Source organism: Salvelinus namaycush, unplaced genomic scaffold, assembly GCF_016432855.1.
Source record: "Salvelinus namaycush isolate Seneca unplaced genomic scaffold, SaNama_1.0 Scaffold1776, whole genome shotgun sequence".
Lineage (NCBI taxonomy): Eukaryota > Metazoa > Chordata > Actinopteri > Salmoniformes > Salmonidae > Salvelinus > Salvelinus namaycush.
Window position 1 is genome coordinate 1 of NW_024058537.1, and position 24,551 is coordinate 24,551.

At 40.8% G+C, this 24,551-nt stretch overlaps 2 protein-coding genes and 1 long non-coding RNA gene across 3 annotated transcripts; 1 reads left to right on the forward strand and 2 right to left on the reverse strand.

Moving 5' to 3' along the window:
• Positions 1–7: 7 nt before the first annotated feature.
• Positions 8–764, reverse strand: LOC120037613. Its single transcript, XR_005474835.1, has 3 exons — positions 689–764; positions 465–605; positions 8–144 (listed from the first exon to the last, which is right to left on the reverse strand). It is a non-coding gene; the product is annotated as an uncharacterized LOC120037613 (long non-coding RNA).
• A 13-nt stretch (positions 765–777) lies between these two features.
• On the reverse strand, positions 778–6,574 carry LOC120037614 (probable E3 ubiquitin-protein ligase HERC3). Its single transcript, XM_038983610.1, has 17 exons — positions 6,229–6,574; positions 5,935–6,033; positions 5,744–5,855; positions 5,517–5,593; positions 5,164–5,385; positions 4,682–4,773; positions 3,840–3,970; positions 3,558–3,682; positions 3,304–3,380; positions 3,070–3,194; positions 2,906–2,965; positions 2,680–2,785; positions 2,388–2,580; positions 1,986–2,140; positions 1,605–1,727; positions 1,202–1,300; positions 778–837 (listed from the first exon to the last, which is right to left on the reverse strand). The coding sequence occupies exons 1-17, from the start codon at positions 6,284–6,286 to the stop codon at positions 778–780; spliced, it is 1,914 nt and encodes a 637-aa protein (XP_038839538.1). The 5' UTR covers positions 6,287–6,574.
• A 3,642-nt stretch (positions 6,575–10,216) lies between these two features.
• LOC120037612 (T-cell ecto-ADP-ribosyltransferase 1-like) lies at positions 10,217–23,261 on the forward strand. Its single transcript, XM_038983609.1, has 4 exons — positions 10,217–10,436; positions 15,796–15,883; positions 19,604–20,310; positions 22,221–23,261. Exons 2-4 carry the CDS (start codon positions 15,824–15,826, stop codon positions 22,348–22,350), a joined length of 897 nt encoding a protein of 298 aa, XP_038839537.1. The 5' UTR covers positions 10,217–10,436; positions 15,796–15,823; the 3' UTR covers positions 22,351–23,261.
• Positions 23,262–24,551: the final 1,290 nt, after the last annotated feature.

A 24,551-nucleotide genomic window follows, 5' to 3' on the forward strand; every position in this document is an offset into this window, starting at 1 on the left:
TCTCAGGTCCTCTAAAGAGGGCTTGATGTTCACCAGCTTCTTGAAGAAGGCCATGGGGAAGGGGAGGTGCACCATGTTGTTGTTATACAGGGCCATCCCACACAGAACCCCAAACAGGAAATAACGCTTCTCCTCCACTCTAGGCTGTTAGTGAGGATGTGTTGGACAAGAGACAAGAAATAAGCCATGAGTGAAAGTATCGGACATGCTGTTGTTAATCTGGGTAAAATGATTAATATACAGTAAAGGGAAGGTATTGTGGTTTCTAGAATACAGTAGTAGGCTAGTAATACAGTAATAATACTATAGTAGTTAATCTCTAGAAACATATCATTACAGTGTTTCACTACCGGCACATTTGAAGCTATTTGAAAGTACAATAATTATCAATATTTTATTTCTATAATGTGTTGAGGTGCGGAAAACCTCATAATCCATGTGTGATTTCCCTAAACGTGCCTCACCATTGCAGGGAACCAGGCCAGCGTCTCGGTGTCGTTGTACATGAACATCCCAGACTCGGGGACCAACAGCTTATCAAACAAATGGAGGAAGAAGTCCCTTTTGTAGACATCTGTCAGCTTCGCATCCTCGTCGAAATACACCTGAGAGAGGTAAGCAGTACATTTTGGCATAGCCCTTCTCTGTTGAAAACATTGTCTCATCATATTAAAAAATATGGACTTACCACAAGGGACCTCTTGAAGGTACTGGGACATGCCACTCTCAGTTGATGGAAAGTGTCTTCGATGAGTGATGCTCTATTTCAGCCTCAGCTCAAAGAACGGAGCAGGCGCCGCCCATGAGGAACATGTCAAAAGGCCCCATGCCAGTCCTCTGCAATGCATACAGTACAACTATTAAGTCTTCAGTTAGTGCTTTTCTAGTATACAAGACAGGTATTATTTCAACCAGTTTCTTCCATCAAAAAGGTCAAGAAATATGTCTGGTTTCTTCAGTAGTGATGGTGAATGTTCTAGAGCTACTTGAATTACAGGCTTTTGCTCCAGGCCTGTTCTAACACACCCTGATTCTGCTAATCAAGATCCTGGTGAGCAGCTGATTAGTAGAATCAGGTGTGTTTAGAGCAGGGCAAGTGCAAAAACCTGCATACACAGTCAGTTGGTCTCTAGTAGGGGGTTTAGCCACCCTGATTTATAGTATATTATAATACTATATATTGAGAAGCAATATTCATTACCTGTGTGAGTGCGGCGTTGATGTTAAAAACGTTTATCTTGCTCTGCAGATTCATCAAGAATGGGTAACGACAAAAGATGGCAGGTGTCTGATCCACATCCTGAAAGTGATGCAAAAGAAAACATACAATGCATCTCAATTAAGGAGCTTCTTTGTCTAATTATGTTAATCTGCACTGATAAGAAGGAACTTTAGGAGGTGAGAAAGATTCTCCAGTAGGAAAACAAAATGTTTCCTTCACTCTCTCTTTCCAGACCATTTCAGGTAGAGGAAATCTAAAGCCTCTATTGAGATGCAGCCAGGACACTTTCTAAGACCCAAACAACGAACATCAAAACAACTCAAGACTGACAACCACTAGTATGGTTAGCAATCGGTGACTGTGACAAAATAACTTTTCTTACCTGCTTTGACCATAAACGCCAAAGCTTTACATCCTCCTCTAGAAATATGGGATTGAAGTGAACCTCCTCCATACAAAAGGTACTGTCTGGAACTGTCTGGGTCTCTACAGATTTCTGGTTTGCCTTTGAAATAATATAGAAAAGTAAAATACATTGATAATAAATAAACAATTATTTGCAAGTATTAGCTAAATATTTTACATGTTTGTCAGCAAATAATATTTCATCAAATCTCAGTTACAGTCTCATCGATTCTAAATAGGTTGCATTGAAATAACTGCCACCATGGCACCAGATTGGTCCTCGAAGTTGACTGGTCAAAATGGGAAAACAGCATTATAAATGGATTGACAGTACGAGCAGAGAAGCATGGACACTGACTCTGTGGAGATGGCCGAGGACCTGGAGCAGGTGTTTGATCCCAGGGTCACGAGTGCGTAGAATATGTCCACTCCTCAGAATCCCCGACAGGGCCTTCTTCCACACCCCAATGTGCTTGGTCATGACAGATGGCTTCAATGAGGACCAGCAGTCACCTACAGGACATGATAACACACAGATTACTTTCTCAAACCATTTTGTGGGGGTATAGAATTTGTTCTACTTCACAATCATTCCAGGGGCACCCCCAATGTGCACACGTTTTGTTTTAGCCCAGCACTACCACGCTTGATGGACAAAATAAGTTGTCTACAGCACAAACAGATTTACGACTACGTTGTTGTTGAGTAGTTGAATTTGGGGTGACACACTTTAAACATTTGAAATGGACGGCAACATTACCGAGGACCTGCAGCTTGTCGGGGTGCAGTCTGAGGATAGCAGCAGCAACGGCTTCGGTGAGATCTGTCCTTCTGTGCTGTTTGTGAAGGACCCTGAGGAGCTCGGGGAGAACCAGGTAGACCCTCAAGCTCTCCACTCCAATGGGCTCCTCATACAGAGAGGGAAGCAGTGTGTGCTGGACAACAGCTTCTACCTAGTGCAATGAAAGAGGTGTGTGAATCGTCCCTCGTTCAAGATACATGTCAGAATAGGATTGATTACATATCAATTTATAAATATATTCACAAAATACCTCAGTCAAAACTTTGCCCTTTTTCGCCAGCTTCCGGAATGCGCCTCGGACGAGTGAAAAATCCAGGCCAGACTGTTTTGGTGAGGTTTGGTAATGTTTGTCACAACTAATAAAAGCAAGAAATAATTGTCAATATTTATGCCATATTTAAATCAGTATTCTTTGATAATGTAATATTTCAAACATAAGACAATCATGTATTTGAACCAATATTAAATACTGTTACCTTTTATCAAGAAAGCTCCCATTTAAACATGATGCAGAAGAAAACATTTTTGTGATTTCCCTGCAATTACAAGTTTGAGTAATCTTTCAGTTCATTATGTGACCGTACATAAACAAAATAAGGAAATAACAACGGTAAATTATAGTTACTTATATCATACTTACTTCTGTCCTTTTTTCCAAGACTTTGAATCACATTCCGAGATCCATTTGTAAATGATCTTTTCATCTATAGCTTGTGTCACTTTGCCCACACTTGACCTGAGATTGTTAGACCTTTCTTCAGACTCCTGGGAAGATGACAATGTGATGCAACGTATCACAGCAATGTTAAGTACAAAGGACAAACTATGTCCTGTTTTGCTAACTCATTGTTTCAAATCCGAATTGTGTCCATACCTGACCAAGAGTGCACAATGCAAAGGAATGGTTTCCTCCAGCAAAAATGTGTTCAATTTTCTGGTCATCAATCTGGTCTGAAATGTTGACAAAAATAGTTGATTATCAAGTTAATGTTATTTCATGTTTTACCTCGTGTTATTTTAGTTGAGTATTGAAATAAGCATTTTGTTGTGTTGACATTTATTCAAGTTTGATCTGTTCTGAAAATGTGTGTACTCTGGCTAAAGTTATACCATAAATGAATGTTTTACCTGGCAGTTGTACTGGAAGGGGCACAGACTGATCAATCTTTACTCCATTTCCCAGCTGCCCTTGCTCTCCGTGCCCAAATGAGTAGATCTTATTTGAGGGCCCCACAAATGCTAATGTGTGGTGTCTAATGTGGCAAACGGACAGAGAAAACATTTCTCAAATCAACAATGAATTCTAAAAAGGTCTTATGCTAAGATGAAAATAACCAAAACAGTCCTACATCAATTTTGGTTGTGTCACATTTTGTCAATTCCAGATCATGTCTAATAAGTGTAACCTACCTTCCACAGGCTATCTGGGTCACCTTTGACCCCCAGAGTTGCCCCACCACTCGAGGTCGTAGTTCATCTCGGAGAGAGTTGTGTCCAAGCTGTCCATAGTGGCCTGAGCCAAATGTGAACACCACACCTCCCTAGAACAAAATCAACCCAGACAGTTATCATAGTGTTTTCCTCTACGTTAATGAGGACGTTTCAATGCAAATTTCCAGGGAACTAACAACTAAAACATTTCAATTGCTATGTTTGTTTTTTATTTCAACATTATTTAACTAGTCAAGTCAGTTAAGAACAAATTCTTATTGACAATGACGGCCTACCAAAAGGCCTCCTGCGGGGACGGGGGCTGGGATTAAAAAATATAAATTCATTAAATAAAAATATAGGACAAAACACATGTCACGACAAGAGAGACAACACAACACTACATAAAGAGAGACCTAAGACAACAACGTAGCAAGGCAGTAACACATGACAACACAGCATGGTAGCAACACAACAACAGCATGGTAGCAACACAACAACAGCATGGTAGCAGCACAAACATGGTACAAATATTATTGGGCACAGACAACAGCACAAAGGGCAAGAAGGTAGAGACAACAATACATCACGCAAAGCAGCCACAACTGTCAGTAAGAGTTCCCATGATTGAGTATTTGAATGAAGAGATAAAACTGTCCAGTTTGAGTGTTTGTTGCAGTTCGTTCCAGTCATTGGCTGCAGCGAACATTGAGACACCAATATAAATAAACGCACATAAAATGTAGACATATTGTATGGTCCAAACAACATTTAGTTCAAATGATAGGGAAAAGTGTAATTATGTCAGACAGATATACAACCTTTGTCAGAACGGCAGTATGTTCTCCTCCACATGAAATCCAAACAGTCTTCTTCAGATTCAGGCAATCAACAGGAGCTGGGGCATGTCTGTCTACAGAAAAATGGGTTCATTTTATTGTTATTATTATATATTATTTTTTATAATTATTTATTTACAACACATAACCCTCAAACACACGACACATTGTGCTCTCTCATCCTGGTTAAAATAGTTTTTAGACAGATAAAGGCCCATTTATGACTTGTCTTTATTTTTTTCACATAATTTCAACCACCAAAAAATGTGGTTCATATTAGATAAATCAGGGGTCTCCAGCTACAGCCTGAGAGAGCAACTGAGTGGGATGACTTTTGTTTAAACCCAACACTAACACACCTGTTTCAAATAATGTACTGTTCATGGTCTTCGGTCTGGACCTTGATTATTTAAATATATTTAACAAGAGTCAACACATATGCTATTGTGTAATGTATACTGTACTTGTTGTGTCCCCTAGTCCCAGCTGCCCGGCGGTGTTCTTGCCCCAGCCGAACACAGCTCCAGAAAGGGACAGAGCGAAGCTGTGGTCTCCCCCTGCAGTGATCTGAACCAGGGGGATCCCTGATAGAGACTTCAGGGGCTTGGGGGACATGGCGCTGGGCTCGCCCCACCCCAAACCCAGCTGACCGCTGGTGTTCTGACCCCATGTGAACACCTGACCATCTGAACAGAAATCAGAAGTAAGCAACCATACAGTGAGAACATTGTACAGGATTACAGTTTTGAAAGGTTAGACTGTTTTGGTTAAGTTGCATTGTGAAACAGCGATTAGTGGTGTGTTAATGGTCATTTACCCTGTGTTAGTGAAATTGAATGCTGGTCTCCACATGCAACCTGAGTTACCTGTCGGTTACATAGGTTATCCAATGGTCTGGGGGGAAAAGAAGAAAGATGAATAAGATTAGTTGGCCCATTTGAATTAAATGACAAATTGTTTTTATACTTTAGCTACTTGAATGAGAGGGTGACAATGTCTTAGGTTAAACTAAATATAACTGTATCATTATGGAATGGATCCCACCTGAGAATATTGGCCTTGTCCAAGCAAAGAACCCGGCCCTCTTCAGACAGTAAAACAGCATGAGAATCTCCACAACTCAGAGCCCGAATCGTCTCCTTACATGTCACACTCTCTAAAGCACATAAAACATATGATTGGGCAACTCAAGAAAATATATTATGAAAATTGATTGGAAAGGAGATTAGACCTACTCAGTTTCCCTGTGATTCTTCTCCCATCTTGGTCCTCTTGAATCCGTGCGACAGACACTAGTCTCCCATTATTTCTGATAAACGCGACCACACTGTTACCTGCGGACAGACCCTGAATTTGAGATTTAAGGTGTATCAAATTAACGCAACTAATATCCGTTTTGGTCGTATCTAAACCATTCGGCTTCACTAAACCAAAGCCATTACGACTATCCTCTCCCCATGAAATCATTGTTGTGTTATATTCTTAATGAAATTAGTCCATACAGATTCTAACACTTGAAGGAGAGGCACCTGCCGATGTGTCCGACTCAATGATGGGTTTATATGACCGCAACCAACCATATGACATACAGAAAGTCTCATCATCATCATCAACAAAGCAGGAAACGAAAATGATTCTTAAATGAAACTGTATTTATAGAGGGCATAAAACAAAACACGCCTACAAACAAATATAAATACAGTTTCGAATAGTTACTGATGACGCAAGGCCGAAAACGAAAGTGAACGTCTACGGACAATAGCAGCCCAGTTATCTTGGAAATAGCCTACAATAAACTGACGCATTTGACACACATGATAATGTTTAAAACATTACCACCCAGTCGATACCTCCCTAGATGCATTTCAGTGGAACTGGCTGCAACGCCTACTTTATGCTGTGTCATGCATTACTGCTAAATGCTGAATTGAAAATTGTTTCGGAGTTTGAAAAGACCCATGCCTCAGAGACGTCCCTCATATTTGCCCTGTTTTTTTCAGATGTTAAATTAATTACCAAACTTAATTTTTAAGCTCAAGTTTATCATAATTATTTCAAAAAAGAAATGTCAGCAGTATTTTGCGGAGGGTGCACACTGACTTGACCAGGCAAAGAGTACTGGGTTATGATACTATACACCAGCGTGGCAGTTGTACTAAACTCCTAAGGCATAAAAGTTCTAAAATAATCAATGTCCATCATGAATTAAAATGACAATTGAACAGGTAAATAGGTATATAATAACATATGCAGAAAGTAGGGATGGTAGTTTGAAATACTTTTACTATTCGAATAGTAACATTCATTTTTGTCTGATATCCGGATATTTGAAATACATGTGTTTTTTTTAAAACCTACGTTTTAAACCTGAACACAGCTATGCGAGGGAGAAGATGGTACTTTATTGTTGCAGCTGCGGAAGAACAGGAAATACAGAATGGTGCGAGCAGACGGAGGGAGAGAGACGCCAAGGCAACTCCGCTACAGCCAACACTAGCTAGCTAACTTGCAGCGACGATGTTATTTATTATCATCCCATATAACGGTGTCTATATTGACTGGAGTAGCATATTGGATTCGACAACACTTCCTGTAGCTACTCAACCCAACGCTAGGCATCGCCTTTTCATGGAATCCAATGGGCTGCTATAGGATTGCCTAGCCTAGCATGCTGACTAAAAACGAACATTCATTAACAACTAGCAGTATTTCAATCTTCTCGATTTGTCAGTTGGGATACTTAGGAGTACACCGCTATATTCCATTCCTGGAATGAGGTTACGTTTTCCGAGCAATATCTCTCGCCGACTCCGCACTGTCCTGATCGTGGCATAGCAGCATTCCGACTAGAGAGAGAACGTAATGAAGAGTTTGAGTTGATTTATTCTTGCTCACAGATGAAACTGAAGAAATGCAGAATTGACATTACTAATCATTGCAAAACACTAATTTAAAATACATAACACATAATATGTGACATAAATAGAATATTGAACAATTGAAAAACATTACAAGACATTTTTCATGATGGAAATTTTATTATTCAAATGTGATTTAAAAAATAAATAATTTTTGGGAGAACCATTGAAGAGGTGGAGTTATCATACAGTCTGATAGCAGTGGGTAGAGTGGCGTTTCGCAGGCGGTTCGTACGGGCAGTTATATAGGACAGTTGGTGGCTGTTTCTCAGGAGCCTGGTGGTGCAGTTACCTCTTTTTGGAAGGAGCAGATCATTCAGTGGATGGTCAAGAGTGTGCATGTCCTTCACCAGGTGCACTGCAGCCTGCTCTGCAGTGAGGGGAGCTGTGGTTGGACTGCTCCACCTCTGGAGATGATCCTCAAGGCCCTCTGCACCCTGTCTAGTTGGGCCTGCTGCTTTTTACTGCATCCAACTAACAGCACTCCACCGTATTCCAGACAAGGTCTGACCAGTGTAGTATGTCTGTCACCACTGAGGTTAGAGTCTAGATGAAAACCAATATACTTAGTTGTTGTTACCACTGGTACTTCCTGTCCTTCTAGGATTAGTGGTGCGGGTTGTGGGTTCTCTAGAATAATATATCAGAATTTCCACAGACTTTTTCCCATTCAGGAGCATGTTGTTGAATGTGGCCCAGTCTTCCAGCTGCTTTGCCTCCAAGCCCATGGAAATGTCCTCTTTGATGCTGGTTAATGGTATGGCTCGGGACAGCCCTACATCGTCCAGTGTGTCACTGAAGACAACTTTTCAGGTGGACATGTGAAGGAGAAACAGATATCTTGCAACCACACCCCCCTGTGGCACACCAGAGGTGACCTCTGACCAAGGGCTAAAAGTGCCATTTGCCATCACACTCTGCATTCTTCCTGTGGTGTAGCTGTGGAGCCAGGCTAGTAACTTCGAACACAGTTCAATGTCAGACAGATGTTGCAAGAGCTTTGTGTGATCTACTCCTTCAAAGACTTTGGACATATCAACAAGTAACACCCTCACCATTGTTGCTTTTTTGGAGTCCGTAGCCGTCAGCCAGGAGTGTGTGGCTTTCACAAGGGCGGTAGTAGTGCTGGACTTTGGTAGGTAGGCATACTGATTTGTTCACAGATAAAACTGTTGGCATGAGTTTTTTTTTATGGATACTCCTGGATTTTTCCAAGGAATGACGTCCAGTCGGATTCTGGCTAGGCTTCAATGCTTTCAGAAAGTATTCATACCTCTTGACTTAATCCACATTTTGTTGTGTTACAGCCTGAATTCAAAATGTATTAAATATTTGTTTTCTCTCACCCATCTACACACAATAACCCATAATGACAAAGTGAAAATGTGTTTTTAGAATTTTATTGCACATTTATTTAAAATGAAATACAGATATGTGTCATTTACATAAGTATTCACACCCCTGAGTCAATACTTTGTAGAATCACCTTTGGCAGCGATTACAGCTGTGTGTCTTTCTGGGTAAGTCTCTAAGAGCTTTCCATACCTGGATTGTGCAACATTTGTCCATTATTCTTTTCAAAATTCTTCAAGCTCTGTCAAATTGGTTGTTGATCATTGCTGGACAACCATTTTAAGGCCTTGCCATAGATTTTCAAGTAAATTTAAGTCAAAACTGTAACTCGCCCACTCAGGAATATTCACTGTCTTCTTGGTAAGCAATTTAAGTGTAGATCTGGCCTTGTGTTTTAGCTTATTGTCCTGCTGAAAGGTGAATTAATCTCCCAGTGTCTGGTGGAAAGCAGACTGAACCAGGTTTTCCTCTAGGATTTTGCCTTTGCTTAGCTCCATTCCGTTTCTTTTTTATCCTGAAAAGCTCGCCAGTCCTTAATGATTACAAGCATACCCATAACATTAAAATATGGAGAGTAGTACTTACTTACTTGTGTTGTATTGGGTGTTCCCCAAACATAACAATTTGTGTTCAGGACAAAAATGTAATTGCTTTGCCACATTTTTTGCAGTATTACTTTAGTGCTTTGTTGAAAACAGGATCCATGTTTTGGAATATTTTTTATTCGGTACAGGCTTCTTTCTTTTCACTCTGTCAATTAGGTTAGTATTGTGGAGTAACTAAAATGTTGTTGATCCATCCTCAGTTTCCTCCTATCACATCCATTAAACTATATAACTGTTTTAAAGTAACCATTGGCCTCATGCTGAAATCCCTGAGTGGTTTCCTTCCTTCTACGGCAAATGAGTTAGGAAGGACGCCTGTATCTTTGTAGTGACCGGTTGTATGGATACACCATCCAAAGTGTATTTCATAACTTCACCATGCTCAAACGGATATTCATTGTCTGCTTATTTATTTTTTTACCTATCTACCAATAGATGCCCTTCTTTGCAAGACATTGGAAAACCTCCCTGGTCTTTGTCAGGGATGCAAACTAGTCACCTTTCGGCGAAATTCGACGTTTTTAAACCAAAATAGGTGACCTACGTAATTCGTGTAGATCCGATGAGAACGGTTTGGGGGTGGGTTTGGATCACTACTGACGAAGGCTGAGCCAATCGTTACATAACAGCAGAATGCAGCGCAGCACGCTACTGAAGAAAGAGGAGACAACCAACTTACTAGTTACAGCATCAGCGCGCCTCTGGAAAGTCAGCTTGTCAGTTACAGCAGCACGTCCCCTGAACGATAACGAAGAGGTAACTTTAGGTGAGAAGCCTGACCACGGAGACCGGGGTGAGAAGGTGATGAAGCGTACTTCATGAGCTGTAACCGAAAAACTACTGGCTTTTGGAAAGTTTGAGGTGAGGGAGAAACTGGTGAACAAGTATTAGCACTGTTAAGTATCTTGCTAGCTGGACCCGTTAGCTAGCCAGAGAAATGTTGGGCAACATTAGCCAACTTATCTGATAAATAATTGAGTTTATGGTGTGATAATTAGCTTGCTAATAAATTTAAACAGCTAACATCGTGTGAGCTAACATTAGTAACCTAACCAATTCGCTATAGTATTAACTGGTATACGACTCCTTGCCGTTGTGCCGAACCCCCCCCCTGCCAGAATTCTCCCCACCCTTCTAATTTCCTTACATTTTGTGGCTAGAGTCTAATACTTTCCGTGGCACACATCAGAGTCAAATACTTTCAATAGAACAAACTTCACGTCAGGATAGGCAACCGAAATGAATAATTAATGTATCTATGTTATATTAAACATAGAGGTTCGGGCGACATAGGCAGCCACCCAGGGCGGCATCAAGGGGGCGCCCCCGAAAGCGGGCGCTGAAGGGCGGGTTCGCCTAGGGTGCCATACAAGCTAGAACCGCCACAGTGTAGCCCAAATATATTGTTTTTGTTGTGTTGAATTTGACAGTAACCTGTGTGAGTGAGGGGGGATTATACTTTTTTTTACTCAGTGAACATTATTTTTGCACACATGTAGCCTTGTGCACTTGATCGATGTCTATAGTAGCCACTATGATAGAGCAAAAATAGAATGCCTGTTTGTTTCATTCTATTTTTACTTTAAGATTTTCCCAAGTGCAATATTTATGTGTGGTCACAAGCGTTCTATTATAAAGGCTATAATGGCTAACTGCAATATTAATGTGTTGTTTTTTTTCAAGTGTCATTTGCAGTAAAGTCTTGGCAACAAATAACATTGGATTGCTTTCTTTACATTTTTTAACTGTGAGTTAGGTTCACATGAACCACTTTTTATTTTACACACAGAGACTGATCATGTAGATCATATTCTTTGTTGTTTAATTAGTTAAAACCTGCATTTCCCTCTAGCAGGGATTTTTTGCATGTTTGAATGCAACAAAAAAAAGTGTCACCTTTTTGGGACCTCACCAGTTTGCATCCCTGCTTTGTGGTTGAATCTGTGTTTGAACTTTCCAGCTCGACTGAGGGATAATTGTATGTGTGGAATACAGAGATGAGTTAGTCATTAAAAAATCATGCTAAACACTATTGTTGCACACAGAGAAAGTCCATGTAACTTATTATATGACTTGGGTACGTGGGACGGTAGCGTCCCACCTGGCCAAAATCCAGTGAAATTGCAGAGCGCGAAATTCAAAAATACTCAATTCAAATATTTAACATTCTTGAAAATATGTGTTATACATCAAAATAAAGCTTAACTTCTTGTTAATCCAGCCGCTGTGTCAGATTTCAAAAAGGCTTTACGGCGAAAGCATATCATGAGTTTATCTGAGGACAGCGCCCAGCACACAAAACATTACATACAGTTACCAAACAAGTAGATTAGTCGCCAAAGTCAGAAATAGCAATAAAATGAATCACTTACCTTTGATGATCTTCATATGGTTGCACTCATAAGACTCCCAATTACACAATAAATGTTTGTTTTGTTTGATAAAGTCCCTCTTTATATCCAAATACCTCAGTTTTGTTGGCACGTTTTGTTCAGTAATCCAATGGCTCAAAGGCAGTCACAACAGGCAGATGAAAAATCCAAATAGTACCGGTAAAGTTCGTAGAAACATGTCAAACGATGTTTATAATCAATCCTCAGGTTGTTTTTAGTCATAATAATCAATAATATTTCAACCGGACAATAGCTTCGTCAATATAAAAGAAAAACAAGAAAGGTGCACTCTCGGCCGTGCGCAGCAAACAGGTCTGGGGACTTCCCAGGGTCCACTCACTCAGAGTGGTCTTACTCCCTTATTTTTCAGAATACAAGCCTGAAACAATTTCTAACGACTGTTGACATCTAGTGGAAGCCATAGGAAGTGCAATTTGAGTCCTAAGTCATTGGATACTGTATTCAATAGAAAACTACAAACATAAAAAAATCCCACTTCCTGGATGGATATTTCTCAGGTTTTCGCCTGCCATATGTTTTATACTCAGACCTTTTTTTAACAGTTTTGGAAACGTTAGAGTGTTTTCTATCCAAATCTACCAATTATATGCATATCCTAGCTTCTGGGCCTGAGTAACATGCAGTTTACTTTGGGCACGCTTTTCATCCGGAGGTGAAAATCGTGCCCCGTACCCTAGAGAGGTTAAGGACATTTTTACCTCTGAACTTATTTAGGCATGCCATAACAAAAGGGTTGAATATTTATTTTACTTTTGTATTAATTAAAAAAAAAAAAAAAAATCAAAAAACACAATTCCACTTTGCCATTATGGGGGGATTGTGTGTAGGCCCGTGACCAAAAAATCTAAATTTAATACATTTTAAATTCAGGCTTTAACACAACAAAATTTGGAAAAAGTCAACCATTCTGAAGGCATTTGTAATTGAGGCCACATTCTGCGCTTTCTCCCCAAACCAATTCAGATAAAATAACAGCCTACTCATTGTAGCCTACTCCTCATTTCGTTAACTTTTATTTCCATATTTCTTTTCCAACTTGCATTGCATCAGTGAACTCTCACTCCACTTGCTTGACATTGAGCCTCTTTGCCACTTTGATTGGCCAACATAAACAAAAAGCTACACACCTGAAGGTTCTGGTTGGCTACTGGTCTTTTTATGGGGCGCACGTGCACTTCATAGAAACTACATTAAAGAGTTGAACTTTTATTAAATGAATCATTTGAAATGTCATGGCATATCCGGGTATGCAACAATGTCACATGGGGGGGGGGGGGGTCCCTAGACCAAGTTTGTGAAACACTGGAGAATAAAAGGGCTCCATACCAAGCCACGATCAGTATGCAAATGTGGAACGTTGCAGACAGAAATGCCATAGCATCACAGGAAGCTGCTGAGGTGAGGACGGCTCATAATAATGGCTGGAATGCGGTGAATGGTATCAAACGCATTAAAATCATGTATTTGATGTGTTCGATAGCATTCCATTAATTCCGTTCCAGCCATTACTATGAGCCTGTCCTCCCCAATTAAGGTACAGTGGGGCAAAAAAGTATTTAGTCAGCCACCAATTGTGCAAGTTCTCCCACTTAAAAAGATGAGAGAGGCCTGTAATTTTCATCATAGGTACACTTCAATTATGACAGACAAAATGAGAAAAAAAATCCAGAAAATCACATTGTAGGATTTTTAATGAATTTATTTGCAAATTATGGTGGAAAATAAGTATTTGGTCACCTACAAACAAGCAAGATTTCTGGCTCTCACAGACCTGTAACTTCTTCTTTAAGAGGCTCCTCTGTCCTCCACTCGTTACATGTATTAATGGCACCTGTTTGAACTTGTTATCAGTATAAAAGACACCTGTCCACAACCTCAAACAGTCACACTCCAAACTCCACTATGGCCAAGACCAAAGAGCTGTCAAAGGACACCAGAAACAAAATTGTAGACCTGCACCAGGCTGGGAAGACTGAATCTGCAATAGGTAAGCAGCTTGGTTTGAAGAAATCAACTGTGGGAGCAATTATTAGGAAATGGAAGACATACAAGACCACTGATAATCTCCCTCGATCTGGGGCTCCACGCAAGATCTCACCCCGTGGGGTCAAAATGATCACAAGAACGGTGAGCAAAAATCCCAGAACCACACGGGGGGACCTAGTGAATGACCTGCAGAGAGCTGGGACCAAAGTAACAAAGCCTACCATCAGTAACACACTACGCCGCCAGGGACTCAAATCCTGCAGTGCCAGACGTGTCCCCCTGCTTAAGCCAGTACATGTCCTGGCCCGTCTGAAGTTTGCTAGAGAGCATTTGGATGATCCAGAAGAAGATTGGGAGAATGTCATATGGTCAGATGAAACCAAAATATAACTTTTTGGTAAAAACTCAACTCGTCGTGTTTGGAGGACAAAGAATGCTGAGTTGCATCCAAAGAACACCATACCTACTGTGAAGCATGGCGGTGGAAACATCATGCTTTGGGGCTGTTTTCTGCAAAGGGACCAGGACGACTGATCCGTGTAAAGGACAGAATGAAAGGGGCCATGTATCGTGAGATTTTGAGTGAAAACCTCCTTCCATCAGCAAGGGCATTGAAGATGAAACGTGGCTGGGTCTTTCAGCATGACAATGATCCCAAACACACCGCCCGGGCAACGAAGGAGTGGCTTCGTAAGAAAAATTTCAAGGTCCTGGAGTGGCCTAGCCAGTCTCCAGATCTCAACCCCATAGAAAATCTTTGGAGGGAGTTGAAAGTCCGTGTTGCACAGCAACAGCCCCAAAACATCACTGCTCTAGAGGAGATCTGCATGGAGGAATGGGCCAAAATACCAGCAACAGTGTGTGAAAACCTTGTGAAGACTTACAGAAAACGTTTGACCTCTGTCATTGTCAACAAAGGGTATATAACAAAGTATTGAGATAAACTTTTGTTATTGACCAAATACTTATTTTCCACCATAATTTGCAAATAAATTCATTAAAAATCCTACAATGTGATTTTCTGGATTTTTTTTTCTCATTTTGTCTGTCATAGTTGAGTGTACCTATGATGAAAATTACAGGTCTCTCTCATCTTTTAAGTGGGAGAACTTGCACAATTGGTGGCTGACTAAATACTTTTTTGCCCCACTGTATTACTGGCCAACTGTGTCACAGATAGAGATGCCTCGATGCATGATTCAGTCGAACAACTCAGTCGATTCTATTTCATTCCCATCTACTCTAATAAAAAACAAAACTGACTAGTAAAATATGTAATGCATATTGTAGCCCTATGCAGTGCCATTGTTACACAACTCTTATCTGTCCAACTATGTTTGTTCATTACATTTAGAGCACCACACGACTCTGAAGGTATGTGTCCAAATCTTATCTTTCATGTATTATTTTGATTGTCCCATGTTATGCTTGTTAGGTGTTAGGGCCTTTTATAACAGCGAATTGTAGGCCTATAGTTTGAGTGATTAATAGTAGAACTTACTCAATTAAAACAGCTGTAGGCTACTTACACTTGAGTCTAGGAACATACCACACTGAAAATATCTATGTAGTAGATACGTCAACTTTCAGAATGATACCTGTGAGAAGGGGTACTATTTGTGAAGTTAAACATTGCCTGGACATTTTGTTATGAAAGACCCCTAAATGTTGTAAAACATACAGTAAAATTGTGTCTGTGTAAATTTAAGATTCTTGTTTGCTATTTATAACCTCACAATGTAATTTATTCTCAATTGCATTTTGTTTCTCATCTCTGATCTGTCCCATCTCCTCTCAATCCCTCATTCATTGGTCACCAGAACACACAAGGCAGCCATTGCTGGGAAAATGCAGGGCCAGAGAGAGAAGACATTCATATTGATCCTCGTTGCTGCGCTCTCTCACAGGGTAAGAGTTTTGACCAAACACATTTTTTTGGGTCATAAGATTGAAATGATAGAACCCAGATGTGGAAAAAGTATCCGATTGTCATACTTGAGTAAAAGTATAGATACCCTACCGTTCAAAAGTTTGGGGTCACTTAGAAACATGAAATTAGTTGCAAAATGAATAGGAAATATAGTCAACACGTTGACAAGGTTATAAATAATGATTTTTAATAGAAATAATAATTGTGTCCTTCAAACTTTGCTTTTGTCAAATAACCCTCCATTTGCAGCAATTCTAGCTGTGCAGACATTCAGCATTCTAGTTGTCAATTTGTTGAGATAATCTGAAGAGATTTCCCCTCATGCTTCCTGAAGCACCTCCCACAAGTTGGATTGGCTTGTTGGGCACTTCTTACGTACCATACGGTCAAGCTGCTCCCACAACAACTCAATAGGGTTGAGATCCCACTTTACCACCACCAAAGTGTCCCCAGACCATCACATTGCCTCCACCATGCTTGACAGATGGCGTCAAGCACTTCTCCTGCATCTTAAAAAAATTTCTGCATCTCACGAATGTTCTTCTTTGTGATCCGAACACCTCAAAGGTAGATTTGTCTGTCCGTAACACCTTTTTCCAGTTTCTGTTAATTTGCCCATCTTTTCTTTTTATTGGCCAGTCTGACATATGGCTTTTTCTTTGCAACTCTGCCTAGAAGGCCGGCATCTCGGTGTCACCTCTTCACTGTTGACATGGAGAGTGGTGTTTTGCGGGTAGTATTTAATGAAGCTGCCAGTTGAGGACTTGTGAAGCGTCTGTTTTTCAAACTAGACACTAATGTACTTGTCCTCTTGCTCAGTTGTGCACCGGGGCCTCCCACTCCTCTTTCTATTCTGGTTAGAGCCAGTTTGCGATGTTCTGTGAAGGGAGTAGTACACAGCGTTGTATGATATCTTCAGTTTCTTGGCAATTTCTCGCATGGAATTGCCTTCATTTCTCAGAACAAAAATAGACTGACAAGTTTCAGAAGAAAGTTATTTGTTTCTGGCCATTTTGAGCCTGTAATCGAACCACAAATGCTGAATCTCCAGGTTCTCAACTAGTCTTAAGATGGACAGTTTTATTGCTTCTTTAATCAGCATACACCAGTTTTCAGCTGTGCTTACAGAATTGCAAAAGGGTTTTCTAATGATCAATTAGCCTTTTAAAATGATAAACTTGGATTAGCTAACACAACGTGCCATTGGAACACAAGAGTGATGGTTGCTGATAACGGCCCTCTATACCTTATGTAGATATTCCATAACAAATCAGCCGTTTCCAGCTACAATAGTCATTTACAACATTAACAATGTCTACACTGTATTTCTGATCAATTTTATGTTATTTTAATGGACCAAAAAATTGCTTTTCTTTCAAAAACAAGGACATTTCTAAGTGACTCCAAACTTTTGAACGGTAGTGTACCTTAATAGAAAGTTACTCAAGTAAAAGTGAATGTCACCCAGTAAAATACTACTTGAGTAAAAAATCATTTGGTTTTAAATACACTTAAGTATCAAAAGTAAATGTAATTGCTAAAATATTCTTAAGTATCAAAAGTAGAAGTAAAAGTATAAATAATAAATTCCTTATATTAAGCAAAACAGACAGTACCATTTTCTTGTTTTTAAAATGTATTTATAGCCAGGGGCACACTCCAACACTCAAACATTATTTGCAAAAGATGCATTTGTGTTTAGTGAGTCCGCCTGACAATAGGCAGTAGGGATGCCCACGAGTTCTCTTGATAAGTGCTTGAATTTCACAATTTTCCTGTCCTGCTAAGCATTCAAAATGTACTTTTGGTTGTCAGGGAAAATGTATGCAGTAAAAAGTAGAATATTTTCTATAGACATTTACATTTACATTTAAGTCATTTAGCAGACGCTCTTATCCAGAGCGACTTACAAATTGGTGCATTCACCTTATGATATCCAGTGGAACAACCACTTTACAATAGTGCATCTAACTCTTTTAAGGGGGGGGGGGGGTTAGAAGGATTACTTTATCCTATCCTAGGTATTCCTTAAAGAGGTGGGGTTTCAGGTGTCTCCGGAAGGTGGTGATTGACTCCGCTGACCTGGCGTCGTGAGGGAGTTTGTTCCACCATTGGGGTGCCAGAGCAGCGAACAGTTTTGACTGGGCTGAGCGGGAACTGTACTTCCTCAGAGGTAGGGAGGCGAGCAGGCCAGAGGTGGATGAACGCAGTGCCCTTGTTTGGGTGTAGGGCCTGATCAGAGCCTGAAGGTACGGAGGTGCCGTTCCCCTCACAGCTCCGTAGGCAAGCACCATGGTCTTGTAGCGGATGCGAGCTTCAACTGGAAGCCAGTGGAGAGAGCGGAGGAGCGGGGTGACGTGAGAGAACTTGGGAAAGTTGAACACCAGACGGGCTGCGGCGTTCTGGATGAGTTGTAGGGGTTTAATGGCACAGGCAGGGAGCCCAGCCAACAGCGAGTTGCAGTAATCCAGACGGGAGATGACAAGTGCCTGGATTAGGACCTGCGCCGCTTCCTGCGTGAGGCAGGGTCGTACTCTGCGAATGTTGTAGAGCATGAACCTACAGGAACGGGTCACCGCCTTGATGTTAGTTGAGAACGACAGGGTGTTGTCCAGGATCACGCCAAGGTTCTTAGCACTCTGGGAGGAGGACACAATGGAGTTGTCAACCGTGATGGCGAGATCATGGAACGGGCAGTCCTTCCCCGGGAGGAAGAGCAGCTCCGTCTTGCCGAGGTTCAGCTTGAGGTGGTGATCCGTCATCCACACTGATATGTCTGCCAGACATGCAGAGATGCGATTCACCACCTGGTTATCAGAGGGGGGAAAGGAGAAGATTAATTGTGTGTCGTCTGCATAGCAATGATAGGAGAGACCATGTGAGGATATGACAGAGCCAAGTGACTTGGTGTATAGCGAGAATAGGAGAGGGCCTAGAACAGAGCCCTGGGGGACACCAGTGGTGAGAGCACGTGGTGCGGAGACAGATTCTCGCCACGCCACCTGGTAGGAGCGACCTGTCAGGTAGGACGCAATCCAAGCGTGGGCCGCGCCGGAGATGCCCAGCTCGGAGAGGGTGGAGAGGAGGATCTGATGGTTCACAGTATCAAAGGCAGCCGATAGGTCTAGAAGGATGAGAGCAGAGGAGAGAGAGTTAGCTTTAGCAGTGCGGAGCGCCTCCGTGACACAGAGAAGAGCAGTCTCAGTTGAATGACTAGTCTTGAAACCTGACTGATTTGGATCAAGAAGGTCATTCTGAGAGAGATAGCAGGAGAGCTGGCCAAGGACGGCTATAGGATAAATATAAAGCTATAGGAATGTAGTGAAGTAAAAGTAGTTAAAAATGTAAAAAGTAAAGTACAGATACCCCAAAAAACTACTTAAGTAGTACTATAAAGTACTTTTTAAAAAGTACTTTACACCACTGATTGAACCAGCCATACTGTAAGGACATACTTCTGGGCCGGTTTCCCAGATCCAGAGTGAGCCTATTCCTGGACTCTCCATTGAGCATGATTTTTAGTTAAGGACTAGGCTTTACTCTGGGTCTGGGAAACTGGCCTTGATGTACTTCATTTGAAAAGTGCTTGAATTTGAACTTGGCAAATTAGTATTGTATTGTCATAAAATATTGAGTGCTATAAATTGTTACACTGCTACCTGTATTAAAAAAGGTAGCAATTCTCTTTACTATTACAGGTGACTCAGGCAAAGGTAATGGACATGGTTCCTAATGCCGTGGATGACCAGTACACTCACTGTCGGGAGCAGATGTTGAAGAAGGTTGTGGAAGGGGGTCTGCTGGAAGAAGAACTGAAAGGCAGTACAGAGTATAGTTCTGCCTGGCAGGCAAAGCAGTGTACAAAATTGATCCCGGGAGGCGTCAAGCAACACACAGATGCATTGGTGGCTTATGGACATGGGGGAAATGTGTTCAGAAAGATTTTCAACCAAGCAGTGGAGACTCAGGGTGGGAATGTCACTGTCTATAACGGCAACTTCCGGTTCAAATCCCTCCACTTCCTTCTAATGGATGCCATGAGGCTTTTGAAGACAGAGAACTGCCAAACTGTGTTTCGTGGCCCAAGCAAAGAGTATGAGGCACAAGTAGGGTCAGAAGTGCGATTTGGGAGGTTTACCACAACCAAGGCCAAACGTTCCGACGCGGAGGAAGCTGCTTCAGACAGTGGGATCCTTTTCAACATTATTTCCTGCACTGTAGTCAACATTGATGAGTACACTTGCTTTTCAGACAGCATTGATCAGCTGATATCCCCAGCAGAGGTGTTTAGGGTGGCAGAGGTAAACAATGTAAGAAATAAAGATCACGAGTACAGAGAGATCGTTTTGACAAGTTCAAGGACTCACAGCATTGACAGCATCCACGACTGTTACCTCTTCCCCAGGTGAGGACATGTTATGTAAGCGAAAAGATATGACAACATTAGACTACCAAACAGGTGTAGACGATAGAGGTCGACCGATTATGATTTTTCAACGCCGATACCAATACCGATTATTGGAGGGCCAAAAAAGACGATACCGATTAATCGGCCAATTAATCTTTTTTTAAATTTGTAATAATGACAATTACAACAATACTGAATGAACACTTATTTTAACTTAATATAATACATCAATAAAATAAATTTAGCCTCAAATAAATAATGAAACATGTTCAATTTGGTTCAAATAATGCAAAAAAATAAGTGTTGGAGAAGAAAGTAAAAGTGCAATATGTGCCATGTAAGAAAGCTAACGTTTAAGTTCCTTGCTCAGAACATGAGAACATGAAAGCTGGTGGTTCCTTTTAACATGAGTCTTCAATATTCCCAGCTAAGAAGTTTTAGGATGTAGTTATTATAGGAATTATAGGAGTATTTCTCTCAATACCTTTTGTATTTCATTAACCTTTGACTATTGGATGTTCTTATAGGCACTTTAGTATTGCCAGTGTAACAGTATAGCTTCCGTCCCTCTCCTCACTCCTACCTGGGCTCGAACCAGGAACACATCGACAACAGCCACCCTCGAAGCAGCGTTACCCATGCAGAGCAAGGGGAACAACCACTTCATGTCTCAAAGCGAGTGACGTTTGAAACGCTATTAGCACGCACCCCGCTAACTAGCTAGCCATTTCACATCGGTTACACCAGCCTAATCTCGGGAGTTGATAGGCTTGAAGTCATAAACAGCGCAATGCTTGAAGCACAACGAAGAGCTGCTGGCAAAACGCACTAAAGTGCTGTTTGAATGAATGAATGCTTACAAGCCTGCTGCTGCCTACCACTGCCTAGTCAGGCTGCTCTATCAAATCATAGACTTAGTTATAACATAATAACACACAGAAATACGAGCCTTAGGTCATTAATATGGTCGAATCCGGAAACTATCATCTCGAAAACAAGACGTTTATTTTTTCAGTGAAATATGGAACCGTTCCGTATTTTATCTAACGGGTAGCATCCATAAGTCTAAATATTCCTGTTACATTGCACAACCTTCAATGTTATGTCATAATTAGGTAAAATTCTGGCAAATTAGGCGGCCCAAACTGTTGCATATACACTGACTGCGTGCAATGAACGCAAGAGAAGTAACCCAATTTCACCTGGTTAATATTGCCTGCTAACCTGGATTTCTTTTAGCTAAAAATGCAGGTTTAAAAATATATACTTATCTGTATTGATTTTAAGAAAGGCATTGATGTTTATGGTTAGGTACACATTGGAACAATGATACGCACCGCATCGATTATATGCAACGCAGGACACGCTAGATAAACTAGTGATATCATCAACCATGTGTAGTTAACTAGTGATTATGATTGATTGATTGTTTTTTATAAGATAAGTTTAATGCTAGCTAGCAACTTACCTTGGCTTACTGCATTCGCGTAACAGGTAGGCACCTCGTGGAGTGCAATGTAATCAGGTGGTTAGAGCGTTGGACTAGTTAACTGTAAGGTTGCAAGATTGAATCTCCCGAGCTGACAAGGTAAAAATCTGTCGTTCTGCCCCTGAACGAGGCAGTTAACCCACCGTTCCTAGGCCGTCATTGAAAATAAGAATGTGTTCTTAACTGACTTGCCTAGTTAATCTTTATTTAAATAAAGGTGTAAAAAAAAATCGGCCAAAACGGTGTCCAAAAATACCGATTTCCGATTGTTATGAAAACTTGAAATCGGCCCTAATTAATCGGCCATTCCGATTAATCGGTCGACCTCTAGTAGACGACACAAGAGTCAAGTGGTTTTAAAATGTCTACCTTATTCTTTGGAGAATGAACGTCTGTCTTTGTCTGTTTGGCTCACCAGATCTACAAGTACGAATCTTCCATCAATCATCCCCAAAGGCTCCTCTACTCAATGGCTTGGCAGTAGCCTGTCTGTTCTTGTGGTTGTATCTCTCTCTATCTCCCTGATCACCAGGACTGATCATCTCTGATAAACTAAAGTGTTGAATGATAATAGATGCGGTAAAGAAGTCAATGGAACGCAGACCGTGGGGGATAGAAGGACGCACATTCAACCAATCTGATCTAACAAAATAGATATTTGTCAAATTATCATTTTTTATGTATTGTAACATGCCTTGAATGTGCTTACTAAAGTTTGATTTGGATCTGTCTGTTTTCACGGCATAACATTTAGAAATAGTCCCTTTCAGGTTTAGTAGAAGTGACTGCTAAAGGCTAACTCCCATTCGTATAGACTGGTAGCATAGCTAGCATAGAGAAATCGATGGTGGTAGTAAGTCGTTTTTTAACTGTAATGCAGTTTCTTGGTGATGATGACATCAACATGTATTCGGGTTGACATCCATACCAGCATTATTCTCAGATTTTTACCTCAACATAGTGTGAAACACACAAACAATAGCCTAAATGTAGGCTAATTTTGCTGGTGGCCATTGAGGAGATTCTGAATCTTTTCCCCACGACATCTTTTCCCCCATGCGTTTCCATGGCATTTTCATTGTTTTGGTTGAGTTCCAATGACCTCTTCACTGCATCTATTGAAAAGGACAAACACACACACAGACACACACACTTGCATGTATGTAATATCAGTGCACACAGACACAGATATTCATCAAATGTGACAAAGCGCCAACCTGTCAAACCCCTCTTAGCATAATGATATTCTCTTGAAAAATGTATTTCTTTGCATTTTATTGTTTTTGTAAAAAAAATAATATGGTGAATAGATAATATTAGAAAATACGTTTTAAACATTGTGGTATGCATTTAGCACATATTTTGGTATCACAACAATTGACTGTGGGTGGTGTCCAGTTTTCATAGATGTAATTTAATTTTCCTCTTGTTTTGTTATCGAATAAAGAAACAAGTTGAGCATTTTTGAGTGTTGTATAGGACACCTTTTGCATCTACGCATTGAGATGGGGTGGGAGGGAGTGATTTAATTATCTAAACATTTAATAAATCAAAGTAGTAAGCTTTTCCAGCTGGAAATGACTTTACAAACATTGGGGTGATAAGCATGTACATTGAATTAATGATGTAAGGCTCATAACCTGACAGTCCAGACAAACAGTATGTATGACCTCGTAATATTTAGGTTGTGTAATATGTCTGAGGGGAAATGACTGTCATACCTATGAGGGATGTGGACAGAGTGCCCTTTCTCCAAGCTCAAGCCATGCTCAAAATCACAGTAGCACTAGCCTTTAGGTCTTAGTTACAAAGTTTTCGCACTGACTCAATCACAGCTGGAGCAACACATGTTTTGGCTAATATTTCATCCTTATCCTGGAACCTGCATGTTGTGCCGGCTTTTGTTCCAGCCCAGCACCAGCTCACTGGAACAACTAATCAACCGATCATAAAACCCTTAAAACCCTTGATTTATTTGAATCAGATGTTTTAGTACTGTTGACTGCAATGCTTCCCACAGTTGTGTCAAGTTAGCTGGATGTCAATTGGGTAGTGGACCATTCTTGATATACATGGGAAACTGCTGAATGTGAAAAACCCAGCAGCGTTGCAGTTCTTGACACCCTCAAACTGGTGCGCCTGGCACCTACTACCAAACCCCGTTCAAATGCATTTAAATATTTTGTCTTGCCCATTCACCCTCTGAATGGCACACATACACAATCCATGTCTCAATTGTCTTAAGGATCAAAAATCCTTCTTTAACCTGTCATCTCCGCTTCATCTACACTGGTTGAAGTGGATTTAACATGTGACATCAATAAGGCATCCTAGCTTTCACCTGGATTCAACTGTTCACTCTATGTCATGGAAAGAGCAGGTGTTCCTAATGTTTTGTGCACTTAGTGTACAATACAAACCTTGCCACTCTATACCAAAACAACAGCCTACCTTTTGGTTGCTCGTTGTAGCCTACTCCTTCTCATTTCGTTAACTTTTATTTCCATATTTTTTTCCCAATGTGCATTGCATCAGTGAACTCTCACTCCACTTGCTTGACAATGAGCCTCTTTGCCACTTTGATTGGCCAACATAAACAACAAGCCTCACCCCTGAAGGCTTCTGGTTGGCTACTGGTCTTTTTGGGGGAGGCGCACGTGCGCTTCATAAAAACGACATTATTAAATTAATCATTTGAAATGTCATGGCATATCCGGGTATGTAACAATGTCACATGGATTTTTTATTT